Below are 22,505 nucleotides of genomic sequence, written 5' to 3' on the forward strand. Positions count from 1 at the left end.
CTTCTTCAGGAATGAGGAAGGTGTGCCAAGCAGGCTAAGATAAAAGGTAGGGAGGAGGGCCTTGGGGGAGGGTCATTGGGAATGCAATAGGTGGAAGGCGGTTGAGGTGAGGGTGATAGGTTGGAAAGGTGGTGAGGGTGGAGAGGTTGGGAAGAAGATTGCAGGCCAAGAAGGAGGTGCTGAATCAGAGGGTTGGCACTGAGATAAGGTGGGGAAGGGGAAATGAGGAAGCTGGAGAAATCTGCATTCATCCCTTGTGGTTGGAGGGTTCCTAGGGGGAAGATGAGGTGATCTTCCTCCAGGAGTCGTGTTGCCATGGTCTGGTGATGGAGGCGGCCAAGGACCTGCAGGAGTCCTTGGAGGAGTGGGAGGGGGAGTTAAAGTGTTCAGCCACGGGGCGGTTGGGTTGGTTGGTGCGGGTGTCCCAGAGGTGTTCTCTGAAACGTTCCGCAAGTAGGTGGCCTGTCTCCCCAATGTAGAGGAGGCCACATCGGGTGCAGCAAATGTTGTGTGTGGAGGTGCAGGTGAATTTGTGATGGATATGGAAGGATCCCTTGGGGCCTTGGAGGGAAGTGAGGGAAGTCAAAGGTATAGCTATAGCACTACTTCAATAATTATCTTGTCCTTTTACTGCATTTTGTTTGCATTTCTTCTATGAAGAGTAATGCCAATTGTCAAAATGAATCATCCCTCAAAATGGCAAAAGTAAACAGCCACAATAAATAAGCACCTGTTTTCTCTCCATGCTCCAGTAGAGTTACAGCACTCAAGCTATATTTAAAATGTACTACCCCTGGGAAATTTATCAGATGGATTTAGAACAGAAAAGTTTCTGAAAAGTGCTTGCTAAAAATCATTTAATAACATGAAGTGCCACACTAAAAAGGTTCCTGCCTCTTTTTTTTAAAAAGGAAAAGAACAAAGAAGAATAACCTTTGTTACAAATCAAGTGCTATTGTCAATGCTGGGACTTGAGGCTTAGAAAGATCACCTTGGCAACCATGTTATCGTAGAGATCCTTCCACAGAGTGCGGGATCATTTTGACTTTTATGCCACAAGTGCCCACTGATCGTTTAGATGCTACCAATAAGCTCTTAACTGGCATTTTGCAAGAATCCACAAATTCAATTAAAAGTAAAAGTTGAACAAAATAATTACGAAATGTTTATTTTCTAATTGTTGGACTTGAAATGTAGATTCTGATGGCAAAATTCTTTAATGTTGCGATTCTACAAATTGGGGTATTAAAAGAAAATATGGTACAACAATACATAGTTGCATCTACACTTATTGGCCTTCAAGATTTGCGAAAAGACTTTTAGCTTGGGTGCCAGTTATTGTAGTTATGGCTATGTTTGTCGAGCTGGGAAGTTAATTTGTAGACGCTTTGTTCCCTGTCTGGTGACATCTTCAGTAATCGAAGCCTGTGAAGCGCTGCTATACTGTGTTTTCTGGAATTTGTTTGGCTCCGGTCCTGCTGTTTCTGGTGGTTTGTTGTAGTGGCCAGTATATTGGGTCGGGGTCTATGTGCTTGTATGATAGAGTCCATGAATGAGTGCCATGCTTCTAGAAATTCTCTCTGGCTGACCTCTGTTTAGCTTGTCCTATGATCATTGTGTTGTCCCAGTCAAATGTGTGGTCCTTGTCGTTTGTGTGTATGGCTATCAGAGACAGCTGGTCATGGCATTTAGTGGCTAGTTGGTGTTCGCAGATGCGGATTGCTAGTTGCTTCCCTATTTGCCCTATATAGTGGCACGCTCAGTCTTTACATGGAATCTTGTAATTGTGTACAGAACAGATATCCCCTCAACTTCAACTGTAGATGCCTAACAAACAACTTGACAACCCAACACACTAACCATTCTACCTTATTTATAAAACGACTTAGAACTGACAGCCAGGGATCTCCGACCACTGGGATTCATGACAGCCCATGAACAGACAGCCACGCTCAGACAACAACAGATCGGGACAAAAGACCATACACCCACCATGTGCAAGAGTAGTGCAATTTACAAGATTCCATGCAAAGACTGCGTGAAACACAATATAGGGCAACCTAGCAAGTCGCACCCACAGAAACCAACTAGCCACTAAATGCCACAACCAGCTGGACCTAGTAGACACACAGACACACACCAAGGACCACAAATTCGACTGGGACAACACAACAATCATTGGTCAAACAAAACAGACGAAGTTAGAATGTCTAGAAGCATGGCACTCAGTTACAGACTCCATCAACAAGCACATAGACCGAGACCCAATATACTGGCCATTACAATGTACATCCAGAACAGATAGCCGGAAGCAGCAGAAACAGAACCAAATAAATTCCAGAAGACAATACAGCAGCACTTCATAGGGAGGCTCCAAAGCAGTGAAGATTTCATCGCCTGTCGAGATAATGCAAACATCTGCAAATCAACTTCCTAGTTCGGCGAACATATACACAACTATGACTTATTAGCCTGGATTTTTGCTGGACCCACAGTCATTAAGCCAACATAGATAGGAGTTGTGAATCTTGCAGAATTTGCATTGTAGCTCACTCCTACAGCAATTACCTGGGAAATTTAATTTTCTAATCAACAATTCCTCCATGCCTGGAGCTCCAAACGTTTCCATTTAAAATTGGAGATTGGAGGGTTCCGATGAAATAAAATAAAATAGTTACAGAGGAAAAGTCGGATTATTAAATACATAGCCTAACCCAAAGTAACTATTCAATAAACCCATACTTACCTGATACACACCGAACCAGCTACTCATTCTCCAGACTCCTTGCTTTCGAACTCACTTCCTCTGGACTCTCCCGGAACTCCCCTGACACCACCCCTACCAATGCAACGTGAGCAGGTATCACTCCGCTGGGTCAGCCAACAAACCACCTCCCCTATTGAATGAGTCAAAATGTCCCCTCTGGACCTAATCCAACACCCTTCCACCCTTACAGGTGAACCCAACATAACCCCCCTCACCAGACTCAACATCTCCATATCCATCACTCACCTTCCCTGCAGCCCCCACACTGAATTCTCCCATTCATCCTAAATAGCGCATTACTAACCTTTACCACTTTGCAACCGACCCAAGTGGCATCCTACTAACCTAGCAGCCTGCGTTCCCAGCAGCCCAATATCACAATTACGTATTTGTTGTTTGACAGCAGCTGTCAAAGAGGTTATCAGGAATCTTAAATTTCAAAAAGGTAGCTAATTGCCTTCCTCTGACAGTTGTGCTACAACAGACGTGGTTACAATCTCCTCTCAGAAATGCAGAGCACCTTTCTTTTGTAAAAAATGTCCAGAGTGGCAATGTGCCCTCAGAAAATCTGGCCCATTGTTTTGTGATTTATGAATGCATAAACTATATTCTTAGCTTAGCTGAAAATGTGTTGCTGGAAAAGCGCAGGTCAGGCAGCATCCAGGGAACAGGAGAATCGACGTTTCGGGCATAAGCCCTTCCTGAAGAAGGGCTTATGCCCGAAACGTCGATTCTCCTGTTCCCTGGATGCTGCCTGACCTGCTGCGCTTTTCCAGCAACACATTTTCAGCTCTGATCTCCAGCATCACTTTCTCCTCCTATATTCTTAGCTTCCAAAGCATGACGGCCACCGTCAGCTGAGAAAACATCAGTGACTTGCTATCATTCCCAATGTTTCTGCACGATTGGTGTGCATCATTTTCCTTCCCCTGATAAATAACGGATATATTTTGCATAAGACTGCAAACACCACGGTCAACAACGACAGGCAAGTTTTAGCAACAAGTTAACTCCAATGGGTTGGGAATCAAATGCTCTAAATTCAAGCTGGATTGCGATAGCATTTGGTTTCATATTGAAGGAGCACGTCGTACCAATTATCTCTGTCAGGATATCCCAGAGTACTTATTCAAAGACTTTAAAATACAGGTATTTTGCACCCAGCAAGATCCCACACTTCAGTAATTTTAAGTCAGCTGATTGGAGGGAAAATTAGCTAAGATACTGGCAAAATAGCTGCTCATTTTATACCCAGAATGCTTTACTACAAAAAGGTGCTATACAAAACAAATTATTGTTGTATTGTTTAATATTTTTGAAAGAATTGTTGCAGCAAACTCTAATCATTTTAGCAGTATCTAAGGCAGTGCTATGAACCGCATGACAGATACTTGCAAGCTGGCCTAAATAATGTATTCACATATAACAGTGCATTCACCGGCGCCAACAAGAGTCTTTTGGCATTCATAAATGTCAAAAGTGCAATTTAATGGAGAACTTCGATCATAACGGAGATAGGTGTATGGTTTTTATAATGATATATGTTCATTTAAAGATACACTTTTCTCTTCAGGGTTTTGTTGATTACCCCAAGCAAAATTCAAATTGTTACACTACCTTACCCTTTCAAAGTTAACCAAAATATGTTTTGACAGATGTAATAGTTCAGGCACTTTTAAAAAATACTAGCGTAAAGTTTCTCATCATCAGAAAGACTGCTTGATAATGAGAACCTAACTTCTACTATGTACCTCTTTCCAGGTCTGACTGTAACTGTGCCTCCAGATCTTCTGGTGAGACATAATAGTCGTGTTCCTCCCCCTCAGGAGGCTTCGGTTTACACTTCCCACAGCAGCAATTACAGCAGCAGCAGAGGCAGCAGCAGAAGTAGCAGCCAGTGATCACTCCACAGAAGACAAACAAAGCCTGAAAGAAAAGTCATTCACAGAAAGTTCAATCTCATGTGGGCTGGAACCAACCTGACAATATTTAAGTACCACAAATTTCCAGTAAATTCTACAATAACCATCAATTACTCTTTCAAACCTAAACTGTTCCTACGTTTAGAAATCTCAAACACAGATGCTGGTTTTAAGATATTTTCTAAATGATCTATTTATAGATTTATTACACATCTTTGGAGCAGGTGGTACTTGAATTTAGATCTCTTGGTTCAGAAGTAGGGATACTACCACAGCATCACAAGAGCCCTTGGGTGTTAGCTCTGAAGGCCCCCTTAAGTAGGTTGTCAAAACATACATTAGAATGGCAAATTTGATGAAGTGGCAGAAGGCTAAATGAATGTCAGTAACTACATCCCAGCAAAGTTCAAATTCTTCTATTTCTTCAGAACGGGATGGTAATATTGAAATGGATAATACATAAAAAGATTATTGGAAAGTTATGCACAAAAGCTTGAAAAAGATACAGATAACCGAAAATATTAATGTCCAGAAAGCAACTTAAAAGATTAAAACAATTTATTCCACATATAACCTCATGGATGACTGCAAGAGAAACTCAGTAACTAACATACGTGGGGAGTTCCAACTAAACATTCAGAAGCAAAGCATAGCCATTTGATTTTAATAAAGATGCTTAAAGAGTAACTGGTGGATACCAACAGAAAATACTTCAGGCCATTATCTTGTCTGAAATTTGAAATTCTTCAGAAGGTGCAAGTAATTTGGGGTTTTTGCCAAACGGATATGACTAGCTTATTGTACAGGTAGAAATAAAAAGAGGGTTAGGAGCTATAAAGCTATATACAGCTATAAAGGGGGAAAAAAATCACATATTTGTGCTTTAAAATGTAAAACATTTAAATGGTAAAGTTTCCATTGGTTTGCCATTCTGCACCACATGTAACAGATAGACAGAATGCATACATACATCAGAATAACTGGATTCTAAAGAAATTTAAAATTAAAGCAGGGAAGACTCAAATTGGTTGCCTGGCTCCAGTCTAAAGCTTTCGAAGGTGACCTCTGTCCCCAATTTCCACGTTCTTTTATTAATGTGCTATGATACTGATTGAAATGTGCAAACATTTATAAATCTAATGCAAAATCTGAACTGAACAGATTAATGAAAAATAGGTCTATATTCACTCGTTTGCACGGATTGAAGCATACAAAACAAATGGGGATATTTACTGATACTATCCTACCAAACCTGTGACCTCATGTCTTTTATTTGCTCAAATTGTCAATAATCAAGTATATTTAACCTAAATCAGTTTCCAAAATAAACTAGGGCTATTGAAGTGACTTGAAAATAAATAAACCTCAACAGGCACTGTCAAGGGAAAAGTACGCGGAGAATACAGGATATCTAAAAGGCAAAATGTAGATTTTGCAGCTTCTGATTCAAAATCAATGCGAAAACCTGTTTATGAAAACCAAACAAACTACTTTTAGGTGCTTTTTGAGGGGAATACAGCCTGGAGTGGTCCCTTGCTTGTTTCGCCTCACATGCCATAGGAGGGTTTACATGTTTAGAAAGTAGAAAAGGTCTAGGCATATATCACATCCAAAAGAAAGTGGCCCTGACTGGTGTCTGCCAAATGTTTGCGCTCAAGAGGCTATTAAAATGCAGCAAATATTCTCAGTTTATTTATTGTTTAGCTGGCCTGGAGGTATAAAAAAAAATTGTAAAATTTTGAAGGTTGGAGCTTTAAAGACAACAAAATTGTCAATCTAGGCAAAGGTGGTAACGCTGTCTGACATTTACACACGCATAGAGCTAATAGAAACTTGTAATTGCTATCAGAGAAACCACACTCCTTTCAGGGTGTAGTGTTGCAGTTGTTGGAGATGAATTGTCATGAACTTCAACTTTTTATACAGTATTCTTAAAAAGCAACAAGAATGCAAAGCCTTATTGAATCTCATGAGTTTTTAAAGAGACCATGCCAATAAGGTTCAACACATTCTCACCTGCAAAGTTAATTTCCAAAGAATATTTTAAAAATTCTGTTTCTTTTTAAAATGCGAATTACAAATTTACGCTAGATTAGAGTCCCTACAGAATGGAAACACACCCTTTGGCCCAAAAAGTCCACACTGACCCTCCGAAGAGTAACCACCCAGACCCATTCCCCTAACCTATATTTATCCCTGACTAATACACCTAACACTACAGGCAATTTAGCATGGCTAATTCACCTGACCTGCACATCTTTGGATTGTGGGAGGAAACCAGAGCACCCAGAGGAAACCCACGCAGACATGGGGAGAATGTGCAAACTCCACACAGATGATCGCCCCAGACAGGAATCGAACCCAGGTCCCTGGCGCTGAGAGGCAGCAGTGCTAACCACTGAGCCACCGTGCCTCTCAAGTTACAATTAGGTTCCACAAGCTTCATTCCTGATGAAGGGCTTATGCCAGAAACATGGACTCTCCTGCTCCTCAGACCCTGCCTACTTTTCTAGCACCACACAACTCTAACTTCATCCAAATTAATGCTGGAAATCAAAAACAGAATGGTGTTGAGTCTTATTCTGATGAAGAGTTATGCTGAACTTGAAGCATTAAACTCCATTTGCTCGCTAGACACTGTAGGATTAGAGTTTCTCCAGCATGCTTAGTGTTTCTTTCTAATTTGATCTGTTGTGTATTTGTCCTAATCTTTATTTCACTTTCTGTAAAAATATTAAAATGCAGATTATAAAGTCTTATTTGCTTTATTAGTATAAAGCTTCAATCAGGTCGACTGATTCACTAGTCAGCCTGCCTGCATTAGACCCAGCATATTGTCAAATTCAAAATTATGTTGAAATGGAGGAAATGGATATTCTACGGCTCACCAAATCTTTCTCGGTCATCTTTTCTTTGAGGCCAGAGGCAACTGCTGACCTTTTATTGCTGACTGCAACGCTTTAGTAGCCAGGCGTCTTAGCAAAGGATTAACATTTTTGCTCAAATATTTCATATATTATAAATCCTCACCTTTGCCCACCAGCTAGACAGGACGAAATACGTATTTACATTCTCCTCACCAAACTGTTCTGCCACGTAGAGACCCAATGAGCCATACTTATCATAGATATTCCGTTTTGTCGCATCAGTCAGAATTGCATGAGCATTGTTTATTTCTTTAAATTTCTCTGATGCTTCAGGGTTATCTGGATTTTTGTCAGGATGGTACTTCAGTGCAAGTTTTCTGTATAAAAAGGCAACATATACAAGTAGTTAGGAAGAGTAATTCACTTATGTGAACACCAAAGAATGGTGCAACTTTTAAAACTGTTTCAATCTTGTTATCATAACTACTAAAACTCCTGCTCAAGTTGCATAATAGATTGATCGTTAGATAGGTAGTGTCAGGAGTTATTTTTAAGAACTACTGACTTCAGTACATTACATACATCAGTACATTCAGCACATTGTACAGTACATATCTTGTGAAATTTCTTTCCAAAGTTATCTGCACTCCAACACAGTACACTAATATCCACTCTGTGGGCATCCATTGATAGAATCAGGGCCCTGAGCTATTGTGAAACCAACAAAACATCTTGATCTTTCACCCAGGCATGCATTTCCACACTAAATATTCACTGTAAAGACAAGTAAAATAATGGACAGCAAGCTAAAGGAGTAAGTTTTATTCAAGATGTTGCATTTTAAAAAGGGATTTAGGGGAGGATGGTTGGAGCTTAGTATGGAGCCAATTAAAAAAACAGCCAAATGGTAACGGCAGCAGTAGCTTCTTACATTTATAGCACTTTTGATGGAATGAGTTCAGAGATGCTTCAGGAGCATTATAAAACAAAAATATTGCACTAAGGAGTTACTATGTTAAGTAAACAAAACATGCAGTCTTTAACTCATTAAAAGGAACAAAGAGGGAGCGAGTGAGGTAGAGAAACGGACAAACAGTAGTTCAGAGCTTGAGGCACAGTCACTAAATGGAGAAAATGAAAATCAACAGGCCAGAATTGGAGAAGAGCAGAGGTATCCCAGAGGGCTGTTGGGCTGGAGGATATTACAAAGATAAGGAGGCAAAGACCATATAGGGATTTGAAAACAAAGTATTTTAAAAATTGAGGTATAAATTTAATGTAGGTTACTGATCAGTGGGACAGGTCATTGAGGAAATGGAGTCTTGCTGAAACTATACAGGTGCTAGTTAGACCACACCTAAAAACGCTGTGGGCAGATTTGGTCCTCTTATCCAAGAAAGGGTACACTGGTACTGGAGGCAGTCCAGAAATAATCTTATGAGGAGAGGCTAGAGGCCTTTAGAAGAACAAGAAGTGATCTTATTGAAAATAAGATTTAGACGCTCTTTTCCCTGTGGGGCAGTATTGGACCAGACGGCATTACCTTAGAGTAAAAGATTGTCAAGTTCAGATATAGTTGACAATAAATTTCTTCAGAGGGTAGAGAATGCTGTAGAAGTTGGGTGGACAAATATAATTCAAAGCCAAGATACATATTTTTAACTAGTAAAAAAATGAAGGGTACTGGGGAAAGCACAGGAAATTGCTGATGTGAATCAGCAGATCAGCCACTATCTCACTGAATGATGAGCAGACTTGATGAGCTGAATGGCCTTCTTCTGCACAAACATCTTATAGTCTTATTAATGAGCAGAGATAAGTCAACAAATGGTTGGTGAACTTTCAGTAGTGCAAATAAATGGAATGTGACGGAGAGGATTTGGCGTCAGAAATTTAGATTAGGACTGAATAGGGTGCACAGGTTGTGAATATTTAACAAGGAAGGCTAACACACAGATGACAGGAAACACCAATATCTCAAAACTGAATTTTAAAAATACAAAAAAAAAGGGAGGGCAAAGGATAGGAAATTGGAATTTAAAGTCTGTAGTTGTAAACCAGTGGGAGCCTGTTCTCCTATCACACCATTTTAAAGCTAACTTAGTAAAATACAAAACTGAAAAACCTTCTTGGTGAGCACAATGCCCATATCAAAAAGTGAAAAACTGAAGAATCAGCACCTCAAAAAATTAGATGGATCATATCTAACTCAAAAGAACTTATGCTGCAGCCATTACTGTGATCAGTTTCATTGCATTTCATTCCCAACAGTCAGAAATGTACAAACTACTTCTAATTTGCAAGCAGCAATTAAATGTTGTGGTTCTGTTCGCTGAGCTGGAAATTTGTGTTGCAGACGTTTCGTCCCCTGTCTAGGTGACATCCTCAGTGCTTGGGAGCCTCCTGTGATCTTTCCTCCGGCATTTGTAGTGGTTTGAATCTGCCGGTTTCACCACTACAGATGCCGGAGGAAAGATCACAGTAGCGCTTCACAGGAGGCTCCCAAGCACTGAGGATGTCACCTAGACAGGGGACGAAACGTCTGCAACACAAATTCCCAGCTCGGCGAACAGAATCACAACAACGAGCACCCGAGCTACAAATCTTCTCCCAAACTTTGAGCAATTAAATCTCATTTTAACTCAAATTGTATGATTCATTCAAAGTTGACCTGCCCCATGTCAAGACTAAACTACAAATTGGCTTTGCAGTTGTACGATATACTGACTTTTACATTGTAATACACAATTATAAAACAATGTTGCCTGGCAAAAACACTTTAGTATCAGAATTAAGCATTTTGAAACCAATTTGTTGTTTAAATTCACCTCATTCTTCAGTTGATCACAGAATTAGAATAGGTGATTCAATTTAATATGCAAAGCCAAAAACAATTCTAGAGGTTAATGAAAACAACTAATTTATTTAAGAATGCAAGGCAAAGCCTGAGAACTATAGACCTGCGAATCTGACTTCAGTGGTGGGTAAGCTGTGGGAAGGGATTCTGATAGATAGAATCTGTATATATTTGAAGAGGTAAAAACAAGGACTGCAGATGCTGGAAACCAGATTCTAGATTAGAGTGGTGCTGGAAAAGCACAGGTCAGGCAGCAACCTAGGAGCAGGAAAATTGACGTTTTGGGCAAATGCCCTTCATCAGAATATATTTGAATGGGCAAGGAATGATTACAGATACTCAACATGGTTGTGTGTGGGGGAAATAGTGTCTCAGAAACTTGACTGAAGTAACCAGGAAGCAACCAAAAAAAAGATTGCTTACTTGGATTTTAGTAAAGCCTTTAACAAGGTTCCACATGATTGACTAAGTAGTCAAGTTAGATCATATAGGATTCAGAGTGAGATTGCAAATTGGATTTAAAAAGTTTGCTGAGCTGCAGGAGACAGAATGGAGGAGGACAGCTATTTTTTGCACTGGAGGTCCATTACCAGCTGTGGTCCACAGGGATCAGTGCTGGGTCTACTTTTGTCTGTCAATTATATAAATGAGTTATGAAAATATAGAAGGCATGGTAGTAAGTCAGATGACATCAAAATTGGTGGTGTAGTGGGCAGTGAAGCAGGTTATCTAAGAGTACAAGGATCTTGATCAATTGGGTCAATAGGCTGAGGAGTGGCATATGGAGTTTAATTTCCTTAAATGCAAGGTATTGCATTTTGATAAACAAACCAGGACTTATTAGGATTTGGGATGTCGCGTTGAAGTTGTACAAGATATGGTAAGCCCTCTTCTGAAGTGCAGTTCTCATTGCCCTGGTAATAGGAAAGATACTACTAAGCTGGAGAGGGTTGACAAAATATTTACCAGGATGTTGCCAGGAACGGAAGTTATAAGCAGAGGCTGGATAAACTGGGACATTGTTTTCCCACTGGAGTGGAGGAGGTTGAGAGGTTACCTTATAGAGGTTATAATATTATTATGGGGGGGGGGGGCATAAAATAAGGTGAATAGCAGGTGCCTTTTTCCCTAGGATGGGAAATTTCAAGACTAGGGGGCATATTTTTAAATAATTTTCCTCTCATCTTTAAAGACATGATTGACAATACTTTATCTTAAAAAAGGCAGTGACTTGTGTGTGGAATAAATTTTCAAAGGAAATGGTGGATGCAGGTACAGTTACAATGTTTAGAAGACGTTTAGATAAGTACGATTGAGAAATGTTTGAAGGGATAGTTTAGTTTAGGATTAGGGTCGACATGGACTGGTTGGACCAAAGGGTCTGTTTCCATGCTGTATGACTCCAATTCAAAGACACCAGCATAGAGAATGAAATTGACTGTACTGTGCACGTACAGTATCTCAAAACATATACTTCAGTGAATAAATTGCACCCTCTAGTGTTTTGTTTCGTAGTGACAGTATTTAATACCATATCAGTAGTACTGAAATTGCAAGGCTTCTCCATTATACCACAAAAATCAAATTCTTATCTAAGAAAGAAGGTCTAGAGTTGAGCTTGCTCAGTCACCAAGATAATGGTTGACCTCTTTCCACAATTCCATCTTCCTGCATTTATTCCCACAATCTGTAAATCTATTAGCACCCTAATATTTACATGTATTGAATATACATCTAGATGGGTATATCAATAGAAAAAATGTAAAGTTCTCTGCAACAGAGGATTCCAAAGACACTCAACCCTTTTGACAATAAAATTTCTAATTTATTTTAAAATAGCAACCCCTCATGTTGAGTCTATTAACTGGCATTCCAGGTTCCCAGCCACTGGATGCATTTTCTCAACATCAGGGAGAACTAGCCATTTGGATACAGAACTGGCTTGAAGGTCGAAGATAGAGGGTGGTGGTGGTGGGGGTTGTTTTTCAGACTGGAGGCCTGTAACCAGTAGAGTGCCACAAGGATTGGTGCTGGGTCCACTACGTTTCGCCATTTATATAAATGATTTGGATTTGAATATAAGAGGCATAGTTAGTAAGTTTGCAGATGACACCAAAATTGGAGGTGTCATCTGCAGTGAAGAAGGTTACCTCAGATTACAATGGGATCTCGATCAGATAGACTAATGGGCTGAGGAGTGCCAGATGGAGTTTAATTTAGATAAATGCAAGGTGCTGCATTTTGGGAAAGCAAATCTTAGCAGGACTTATACACTTAATGGTAAGGTCCTAGGGAGTGTCGCTGAACAGAGACCTTGGAGAGCAGGTTCATAGCTCCTTGAAAGTTGGGTCAACGGTAGATAGGATAGTGAAGAAGGCATTTAGTATGCTTTCCTTTATCAGTCAGAGTACTGAGTATAGGAGTTGGGAGGTCATGTTGCAGCTGTACAGGATGTTGATTAGGCCACATTTGGAATATTGTGTGCAATTCTGGTCTCCTTATCAGAAGGATGTTGTGAAAACTAAAAAGGCTCAGAAAATATTTACAAGGATGTTGCCAGAGTTGGAGGATTTGAGCTATAAGGGGAAATTGAATAGGCTGCAGTTGTTTTCCCTGGAGGATGGGAGGTTGAGGGGTGATCTTATAGAGGTTTATAAAATCATGAGGGGCATGGATAGGGTAAATAGACAAGGTCTTTTCCATGGGGTGGGGGAATCCAGAACCACAGGGTATAGACTTAGGGTGAGAGGGTAAAAGATGTAAAAGAGACTCAAGGGACAACTTTTTCATGCAGAGGGTGGTACGTGTGTGGAATGAGCTGCCAGAGGCTGTGGTGGAGGCTGGTACAATTGCAACATTTAAAAGGCATCTAGATGGGTATATCAATAGAAAAAAATGCTGGCATATGGGACTAGATTAGTTTGGGATATCTGGTTGGCATGGACAAGTTGGACTGAAAGGTTTTTTTCCATGCTGAACATCGCTATGATGCTGCTGCATTCCAATAAGGACTGCATATATTTAATTAGCCCAACTGCCATTTTCCAAAATGGCAGAGACCACAAACTCAGTCCACTAAATTGCTCCTCACAGACTAACTTGCTCATTCTAGGAATCAATTTATTCATGATTCTACTTCCTATGAACAAATATACGGGCAGGGATTGGGGGAGGGTGGAGCAAAAAAGACAGAAGCAAAGCCACAACCATGTTCCATTAGAAAGAACAGAATGGCAGTTTTGTTCTGACAATAAAATAAAAAAGAAATAGCAATTTAAAAGAAAAGCAGAAATTGATGGAAAGGAGAGTCAATATTTCAGATCCAGTAATCCTTCATCAGAACTATTTACCAGTTTTGAAGGCGGGTTACTGGACCTGAAACATTGACTGTTTTCTCTCCACAGATACTGGCAGATCTGAGTTTCTCCAGCAATTTGTTTCTGTTTTAATTCTAGTTCTGACAATCTTCAGGGCAGAGTCAGAAAGAAGTCTCAAGTTGCTTTAGCAATACTTAATGTTTTTAGAATTAACTGAGAAAAATCAACATTTGTAACCATTGGAGGGAGACAGAGAATCACAGTGCGAATATGCAGAATGTCACTGATAGGAAAGACTTCTGACCTCATTAGAAGAGTAAAAAATTCTGAAACGAAGATAAGAGCAATATTTCAAAATCAGATTTTGTGGTTATAAAAGGATATTGTTGGAAAAATGGTTATGGAAAAATGGTTACTTTTGCTATTGGCTGGTCAGGACTAGATCTTTCCAAAGTGCTTTACGCAGATTTGGTTCATTTTCCTTTTGTGCAATACACTTGTAATACTTAGATGGATCACTTGAACTGCCACTGTATACATGGAAACAGGCCAAGTGTTGGAAAACATAACTAGGATAGATAGGTGCTTGATAACCCAACTTGATTGGGTTGAAGGTCTCTTTCTATACTGTAAAACTAACTCTAAAGAATGCTACATTGTTGTAGAATAACACTATTTTACCATGATTTAATGATTCTGTGATACGACATTACATCATCTAAATTTCAATGACTATAACTAAAACGACCTATCTTCCTACAATATAGTTGACTAGTCATGATACTGTTCTTTCGACATAAAATCTGCTCATTCTCAATCAAAATCCTTATGCATCATTGTTTCAATCTTCAAGTATAGAAATTGGAAGTTGAATTGAATTAAAATAGAAGTCATCTTTCCTTATTTGCACTCTCTCCCTTAGGGCGAGGAGGAACACAAGAATGACTGGCTACCTATACGAACAAGGAAAGAACACGTCGCTAAGGGGAGCATCACAGTCAACTAAGAATTTAAAAAGAATACAAATGTCAAGGTTGGGTCAGTTTGATACAAACTAGGGAGGTTTATTTAATCAGAGTTTTTGAAGCAGCAATTGTGAAAATGAGATGGGCTCATCTTCTTCGAAACCATGGTGATAATTACTGGAAGTGAAAGAAAGGCAGTCTCCAAAGATTCAACTCCAGACAAATACTTCAAAAATCAAAGTCTCAGGCTTTGAAAGAAAAAACAACCTTTGCATAAGAGAGTCTTCAAATTGTGCGAACAGCAGCATTTCATTTTGAACTTTGTTCCAAGAACCTTTTTTAGCCCGGTAAAAAGAAACTACATGATAATGATTATTCACATATTTAACTGTCTGGTTTAGCTACTTATCAATTTGGGATTGATTATCTTAAAGAAAGACAAGCAAAAAGCATCTTGCTTTCTCAGTTTGAATTTACTAATTTCTTAATAATCTTAATGAAAATGAGCTACAATGTACTTCACTTGATCACATTTCTGATTAGCACTCATTCTACCAGATTTATTTTTCACCATTTGTGGTGCAATGACCTGTCAATATTTGTTTCACAGGCCACACTTTCAGGTGTCATAGCTCTGAAAGGCAACATGGTAAATAAATACTGAAGATGAGGTGTAGATATCACATTATTTGTGACATTCCACATTATTTGAATGCTTTACCTGTATGATTTCTTAATGTCTTCTGGTGTAGCATTTTTGTCAAGTCCCAGAACAACATATAATGTTTCCCCTGAGGTGGACAATGAGCGCTGCCTTTGGTCAGCCATTTTACACTAACAGAGGAGAGAAAAAAAAAGTTGATGAGAAAACACAAATGGTCGTTTCTCAGCAAATGTAGGTTTAATTCAAATAGCATTTTCAAAGCACAGTGAATTTTAACCAACTGGAAATGTGTTACAGTAACATGGTTTTAGAAACTGTTAATATTAAAAAAGAAACAAATTTAGAGAAAATTGACCTAATCTTTCCAGTGCATTCTCTCTGTACTGACTGATTACAACTGCATCCTGTAATGCTTAACATGGATACCTCCAAAACTGTAGATTATGGTAAAATGCATTACATTGAATTAATTAATTATAATGGATTGTCTGTAATATGATGTACAGATTTCTGTTTTTACTGTGTATTTTACAAGCTATATTCTGCATTATTGCATTAGAAATTGAAATGTAAGAAGTTGTGGAAGGAATTTCAAACTACATTTGAATGTTTGCTATTTGCCCAGAGAAACATCCTGAAAATCTATAAACATCTATCAAATTGAGACAAACTATCTCCCTGCATTCATCTGCAAAACTGTACAGAGGTGGATTTTACTCCATGTGATCAACACATTTTATGGGCAGGTGCAGATTGAAGCTACCAACACCACACAATGCCCCTTCATTAATTTTACACTATTGCAGCCAATACATAACACAAAAAACAGTAAAACATATACCTTTATACGTATTGGTTACACATTTACAATAACCTTTAAATAAATAACATGCTTCCACTGTGTTGCGATTTTTAACTAGATTTTGATTTCATAAGTTTTAGGTTAAATATTCAACGTTTTTGCCATCATGTCCATCTTTTGTGTTTTACAAGAAGTGATTTGGATTTTCAATGCACTTATTAGAAAAGATGCACATTGTTATTTACCACTAATGAAAACAATGTGCTCAAATTAAAATACCAGCAGACAGACATTCAAGATGTTACAGCATAGCTTTCCCCATGAGTAAAAACAATTTAATATTCATCATCACAAGTATTCTGATGGATTTATATGCAAGTCATCATTACCAGAAAGTACTTGCCCATATTGCTGGCTGCCAGTAAAAGTCTTGAAAATCAGTAAGTGACAAAACAAAAAGCTAGAACATAAAGAGACACACCATGCTGACAAGAAACAATACTGAAAATGCAAAATCATGAAGTTCAAGATTTGCGTGAAGATTTGTAGCTTGGGTGCCAGTTGTCATAGTTAGGAGTAGATTCTCCGAGCTGGGAAGTTGATTTGCAGAGGTTTTATCCCCTGTCTAGGTGATATCTTCAGGGCTTTGGAGCCTCCTGTGAAGCGCTGCGCTATGGTGTCTTCTGGAATTTACTTGGTAGTCCATTAGGTGCCCCATTGATCTGTTCATAAATTTGGTTGTTGAATGTGAAGGGTGTTATCTAGTACAGGTTTAGTAGTTTGAGCATGCAGTCCTTCTTGATAGGTACCCTCGTCTTGTTGTCTGTTCTGCCTGTCCAGGAGGTTGGCTACTGTCTCTCTGGCTTGAGTTTTGTCATTTGAAGTGAACAGCGCCGTTACATCAAATGAGCCCATTGCTTTGTCTTTGTCTATGTTTATGTTCTTGACATTGACTAGGAATTCCTGTGATGATTGCAGAGTGTGTTTGGATCTGCTAAGAAGATGTTTCAGTTGTTGTTTGAGTTCTTTTGTCAGTTTGTGTGATGGAATTCCTAGAAGTGCCACCATAGGTCTAAGTGGTATGTCTGGTTTATGTACCTTTGGTAATCAGTAAAATCTTGGGGTATTGTTTCCTTCTGGTTTCATTCTTTATAGGTCAATCCTGGTTAACAGTCCGCATACTCAAACTATTAGACTTGTGCTTGATGACACACTTCACATTCAACAACCAAATATATGAACAGATCAACGGGAAACCTATGGGCTCAACCACCTCCAGGCTCATAAATGAGAAAAGTATACAAGGTATGACCAGGTGGGGAAAGAGTTAAGTTTAGGGTTGCTTGACAAAGGTTCAGCTAGCATAATTTTGACCAGATAAGAAACTGCAGTAAACAATGAGGTGCTGGAGGAAAGGGTAGTGGGTTAATGAGGTGAAAAGCGTCCATTATGTAATACCAGTTAACAAGGATAAGAACATCCACTGTATAATGCCAGATGGTTTAAACATTACTGCAATGCTCGATGCTTGCTGATTGCAACAGTCACCCAATCAACATTGATGCTGCCTTATTCAGATGCTGCAAGTAATTATATAATTCCTTAAGAATTTGCTGTTCAAGAGAAGACCAAGAATTGAGAGGCAATTGTTTCTTCTCCCTCCAGGGCCCGGAATAAAGATGAAGGAGGTAAAGCTATACTGGTCTCTGGGTGTTTGTTTTGACTGATACGGAGATAGAGAAATGGGACGACAATAGCAGAAGCAGTGATGTAAAGACGTGTTTCAAACAGCCCTCGCACAAATCTGACCCAAACTCTGGATCAGACATCTGGACAACACTTGTGTAATTAAGTTAACAGAGATTGAGAACACACCAATACCATGCTTACAGAGATCAAATTTACGAGAGAGGAGAAAACCAACTATCAACTCCCATTCCCAGATATGGTGGTAGAAAGAACACAGAACAGTGAATGCACCACAAAAATAAAAATGTACAGAAAAGCCACACACACACTGACCAGGTCCTGAACTACAACAGCAACCATCTAAACATACACAAAAGAAGCTGTATTAGGGCCCTGTTCAAAAGTGCTGCAGTGATTTGTAGCCCTCTCGACCTGCAAAGAGAAGAACACCTCTACAGAGCCTTCATCAAGAATGGATATCCCAATAACTTCATCCATAGATGCCAAACAAACAAAGACTAGGACATGCCATGATCCAACACACTAGCCACACTACCTTACAGAAATGCCTCTCAGAACTAACAGCCAGACCTCTGGGATTCATGGCAGCCCATAAACTGACAGCCACACTCAGACAATTCTCACCAGGACTAAAGATACTATACCCATGTGCAAGACTAATGTAATTTACAAGATACTGCACAAAGACTTCACAAAACATTAGGAAGGAACAAACTGGCAGACAACTAGAAATCTGCATCCATGAACACTAAATGGCCACTAAATGCCACGACCAGCTGTCCCTAGTAATCATGCATACAGAGGACAAGGACCACAAATTCGACAGGGACAACACAACGATCACTCAACAAGTAAGCAGAGGACAGCCAGAGAATTTCTAGAAGCATGGTACTCATCCACAGACTCCATCAATGAGCACATTGACCTGGACCCAATATACCGGCCACTATGCCGAACAACTGGAACTGGCAACCGGAAGCAGCAAGAATGGAACCAAATAAATCCCAGAAGAGACATTACAGCAGCACTTCCCAGAAGGCTCCAAATCACTGAAGAGGTCACCCAGACAGGTAGCACAACATCCACAAATCAACTTCCTAGCTTGGCAAACATACATCACAAATTACTGTGGCTGTGGGTATCAAAAAGTGAACAACAAAGGGAAGTAGCTGACATGCGTGCAGTATGAAATATAAAGAACATTTGGCAAGGATATCAAAAGGAAAAAGATCTTTCTTGACTAACTTAGTCAATTTTACTTTTAAACAAGGTAACAGAGACAATGAAAATGCATTTTGTAGAATCTACCTGAACCTTCAAAAGACATTCATAAAATGTCAGACAACCTGTAGTTGGGCAAATAGCCAATTGGACTGGTAGCTAACTTCATTTAGATAGAAAACAGTGAGAGTAAAAGGGGTAGTCATTCTGAGTAACAGATGGGAAATTCCAGAAGGATCACTGCTGGAATCAATGTTTCTCGAAATTTACGATGATTTGAACTTCAAAACCAAAAGCCATTTCTAAATGTGGTGCTGCCTTTTGAATTGTTTGCTGCATCTGTATATAAGCTTGCAGTGACATATGAACAAGGATACAAAGGTCTCTTTGGACAAATACAATTTCCAGTCTCTCATCATTTAAAAAAAATGCTCTTCACTTTTGTTGCTCCTCAAAATGGATGATCTCAGTTATCCACATTTACATTCCATTTACTGGGCTCTTGTTCACTCACTCATCTGCTCTAAATCCCCTCTCTGCATCCTCTCATTCATTCCCATCAGGTTTTTATCTTTAACAAACTTGGAAAAATTACAACTGGCCCCACATTCAAACATCGGTATGGATTGTGAAACGTTGGAGGACAAAGCCCTGATCCTGAAGGTACCTCACTTGTGGCAGACCGCCAATTGCGAATGACATTTATTCCTATTCTTTGCTTGTGGGGAAATGTTGTTTGGACGTAGATGATCAGCCCTGATCCAGAACGGCAGAGCAGGCTTAAGGGGCTGAATAGCCTACTCCTGCACACATGTTCCAAGAAACATACTCACTGCTGTGTCGTTTGGATGCTACAAAACCATTTGACTCCTGACCTCGTTAAAACTTTGGCCCAAGCATGAACAAGGATTGAACTCCAGAGGAGGGGAGAATGACTGCCTTGGAGATCAAGATAGCGGTTGACTGAGTATGTCATCAAGGATCCTTGAAAAACTGGAATCAATGGAACCAGAGTGAAATACACTGCTCGTTGTAATCATATCTTGCACAAAAGATCATGCTCATGCTTGTTGGAAGCCAATAATTTCAGTCCCAGGGTATCACTGCAGAAGCTTCTGAATGTAGTGTCCCAAGTCCAACTAACTTTAACTGCCTCAATCACCTTCCCTCCATCAGGCTGTTCTGTATCATTCACAACCTCCCAAATATTAAAGTAGTGCTTGTGCGCATGTGCAGCAAGACCTGGGCAACCTCCAGGGTTGAACTATTGAGTAGCACAAATGCTAATTGCTAGTTAAGTGGCAGGCAATGAATATCTCCAAGAGGAGAATCTAACAGCTTCCCTTTGATGTGCAATGGCTTCATCACTGAATTTCTACTCTCTACGTCCTGAAAGTTAAAATTGACCATAAAATGAACAGGATTCAAGTTCAGGAAATCAGAATAAAGAAGTGGTTTGGATAGAGATGGAAAATTATAATAAAAATGAAATCACTTGCAGAAGTGCTGAATAGGCCCTAAAATATAACTACATAGCAGAATGGAGTATCAAGGAAGATAATTTTTGGACTTCTTTGAAAAAGGCACAGCAATAAATCATGGGAATCTTCAGTTGATAGGAAAAGTAGACTAGGGAAAAAAAAAATCAGATGGTCATAAGGTAGCCTAAGTTGTGAATGGGGTGCCATTGTAATATCCACTAATACTCTAGTGATATTCCATCTAAATCCTGAAATTGCACGTTGAATTCCTCCATCTTGCTCAAGTATGCTGAGGTCTTCAACATGAAACCATTTTTTTTTAGCCTTCGTCTCTGCCCTTTTCCACTTTCACAGCTTGTTCAGAACCAGAAAACGAACAACCACATGTTGACAACTCAATACATATTTTATTTCTTGATTTAAGAAAATTGGTGATTTAAGGCATATCTAAGTATATGCGGGACTTTTCATCAACTTAACTACTTCAGAATGGAGGAGTTGTTCACTGTAGCTCACATTGAGTTTAAGCAAGGCTTTAAACAAGGGGTGCTGAAGGGCTCTTGTTCATGTCAAATCTGTGACCTTAACAGCAATTTTTATTGCACGAGAAAAGTCCGTAACCTTACTCATTTTTGCTTGCTAGAAGATTATACTGTGGTTATTGATCAAGAGCAGAGGAGAAATAGGACCATTTCTGCAAAATGCAACCACAACACCATATTTGCATAAAGCAGAGCTAGGGTGTCAGCAGTTGTAATGGCAAAATAACTGCACAGAGGCTGATGTCTAGTCACCCTTTATTTAATTGTGCACAGTACACTGGTTGTAGTCAGCCAGCTCAGGATAAGTCCCCTGAACTAAGGTGATTCTAAATCCCTTGTTTACATTAGCGAGTTTTAAGAAAATTTGTAGCTCAGGTTCTGGATGTAAGTTTGCTCGGTGAGCTGGAAGGTTCATTTTCAGATGTTTTGTCACCATACTAGGTAACATCATCAGTAAGCCACCAGTGAAGCACTGGTGGTATGGCCCGCTTTTTGTTGGTGTTTAGGTTTACTGCAGTTGGTGATGTCATTTCCTGTTCTTTTCCTCAGGGGTGGTAAATGGGATCCAAGTCAATGTGTTTGTTGATAGAGTTCCAGTTGGCATACCATGCTTCTAGGAATTCTCGCACGGGTCTCTATTTGGCTTGTCCTAGGATGGATGCGTTGTCCCAGTCGAAGTGGTGTCCTTCCTCATCTATATGTAAAGATACTAGCGAGAGTGGGTCATATCTTTTTGTGACTGTTGATGTTCATGTATATTGGTGGGTAGCTTTCTGCCTGTTTATCCAATGTAGTGTGTGTTATAGTTCTTGCAAGGTATTTTGTAAATGGCATTAGTTTTGCTCGTTGTCTATACAGGGTTTTTCAAGTTCATTAGCTGCTGTTTTAGTGTGTTAGTGGGTTTGTGGGCTACCATGATACCAAGAGGTCTGAGTAGTTTGGCAGTAATTTCCGAGATGTTTTTGATGTAGGTGAGAATGGCTAGGGTTCCTGGATATATTTTGTCTGCTTGTTTGGATTTGTTGCTGAGGAAATCGGCAGACTGTGTTCATTGGGTGCCCTTCATTTTGAATACATTGCACAGGTACTCCTGCATAGGAATTCTTCTGCTCTTTGTAGTTCCTCTGTGCTGTAGTGTATGTGGCTTGTTGAAATAATGTTCTAATGCAGCACTGTTTGTGGGTGTCGGGATGATTGCTTCCGTAGTTCAGTATTTGTCCATGTGTTGTTTTCCTGAAGATGTTGGTTTGAAGTTCCCCATTGGCTGTTCGCTCTACTGCGAAATCTCTGGGATGATTGAACTACAGAAACAGTCAATCATCCCAGAGATGTCGCAGTAGAACGAACAGCCAACAGGGAACTTCAAACTAGCATCTACAGGAAAACAACA

At 39.6% G+C, this 22,505-nt stretch overlaps 1 protein-coding gene across 1 annotated transcript in view; it reads right to left on the reverse strand.

The window, feature by feature from the left end:
- LOC122560134 (dnaJ homolog subfamily C member 5) overlaps positions 1–22,505 on the reverse strand; it is a 60,109-nt gene that overhangs the window by 4,466 nt on the left and 33,138 nt on the right. The window contains exons 2-4 of the mRNA XM_043710417.1: positions 15,417–15,529; positions 7,720–7,933; positions 4,519–4,693 (exon numbers count right to left, since the gene is read on the reverse strand). Coding sequence (XP_043566352.1) covers positions 4,519–4,693; positions 7,720–7,933; positions 15,417–15,523 — 496 coding nt within the window. The 5' untranslated portion in view covers positions 15,524–15,529. The remainder of the gene's footprint in view (positions 1–4,518; positions 4,694–7,719; positions 7,934–15,416; positions 15,530–22,505) is intronic.

Source organism: Chiloscyllium plagiosum, chromosome 20 (genome assembly GCF_004010195.1).
Source record: "Chiloscyllium plagiosum isolate BGI_BamShark_2017 chromosome 20, ASM401019v2, whole genome shotgun sequence".
NCBI lineage: Eukaryota > Metazoa > Chordata > Chondrichthyes > Orectolobiformes > Hemiscylliidae > Chiloscyllium > Chiloscyllium plagiosum.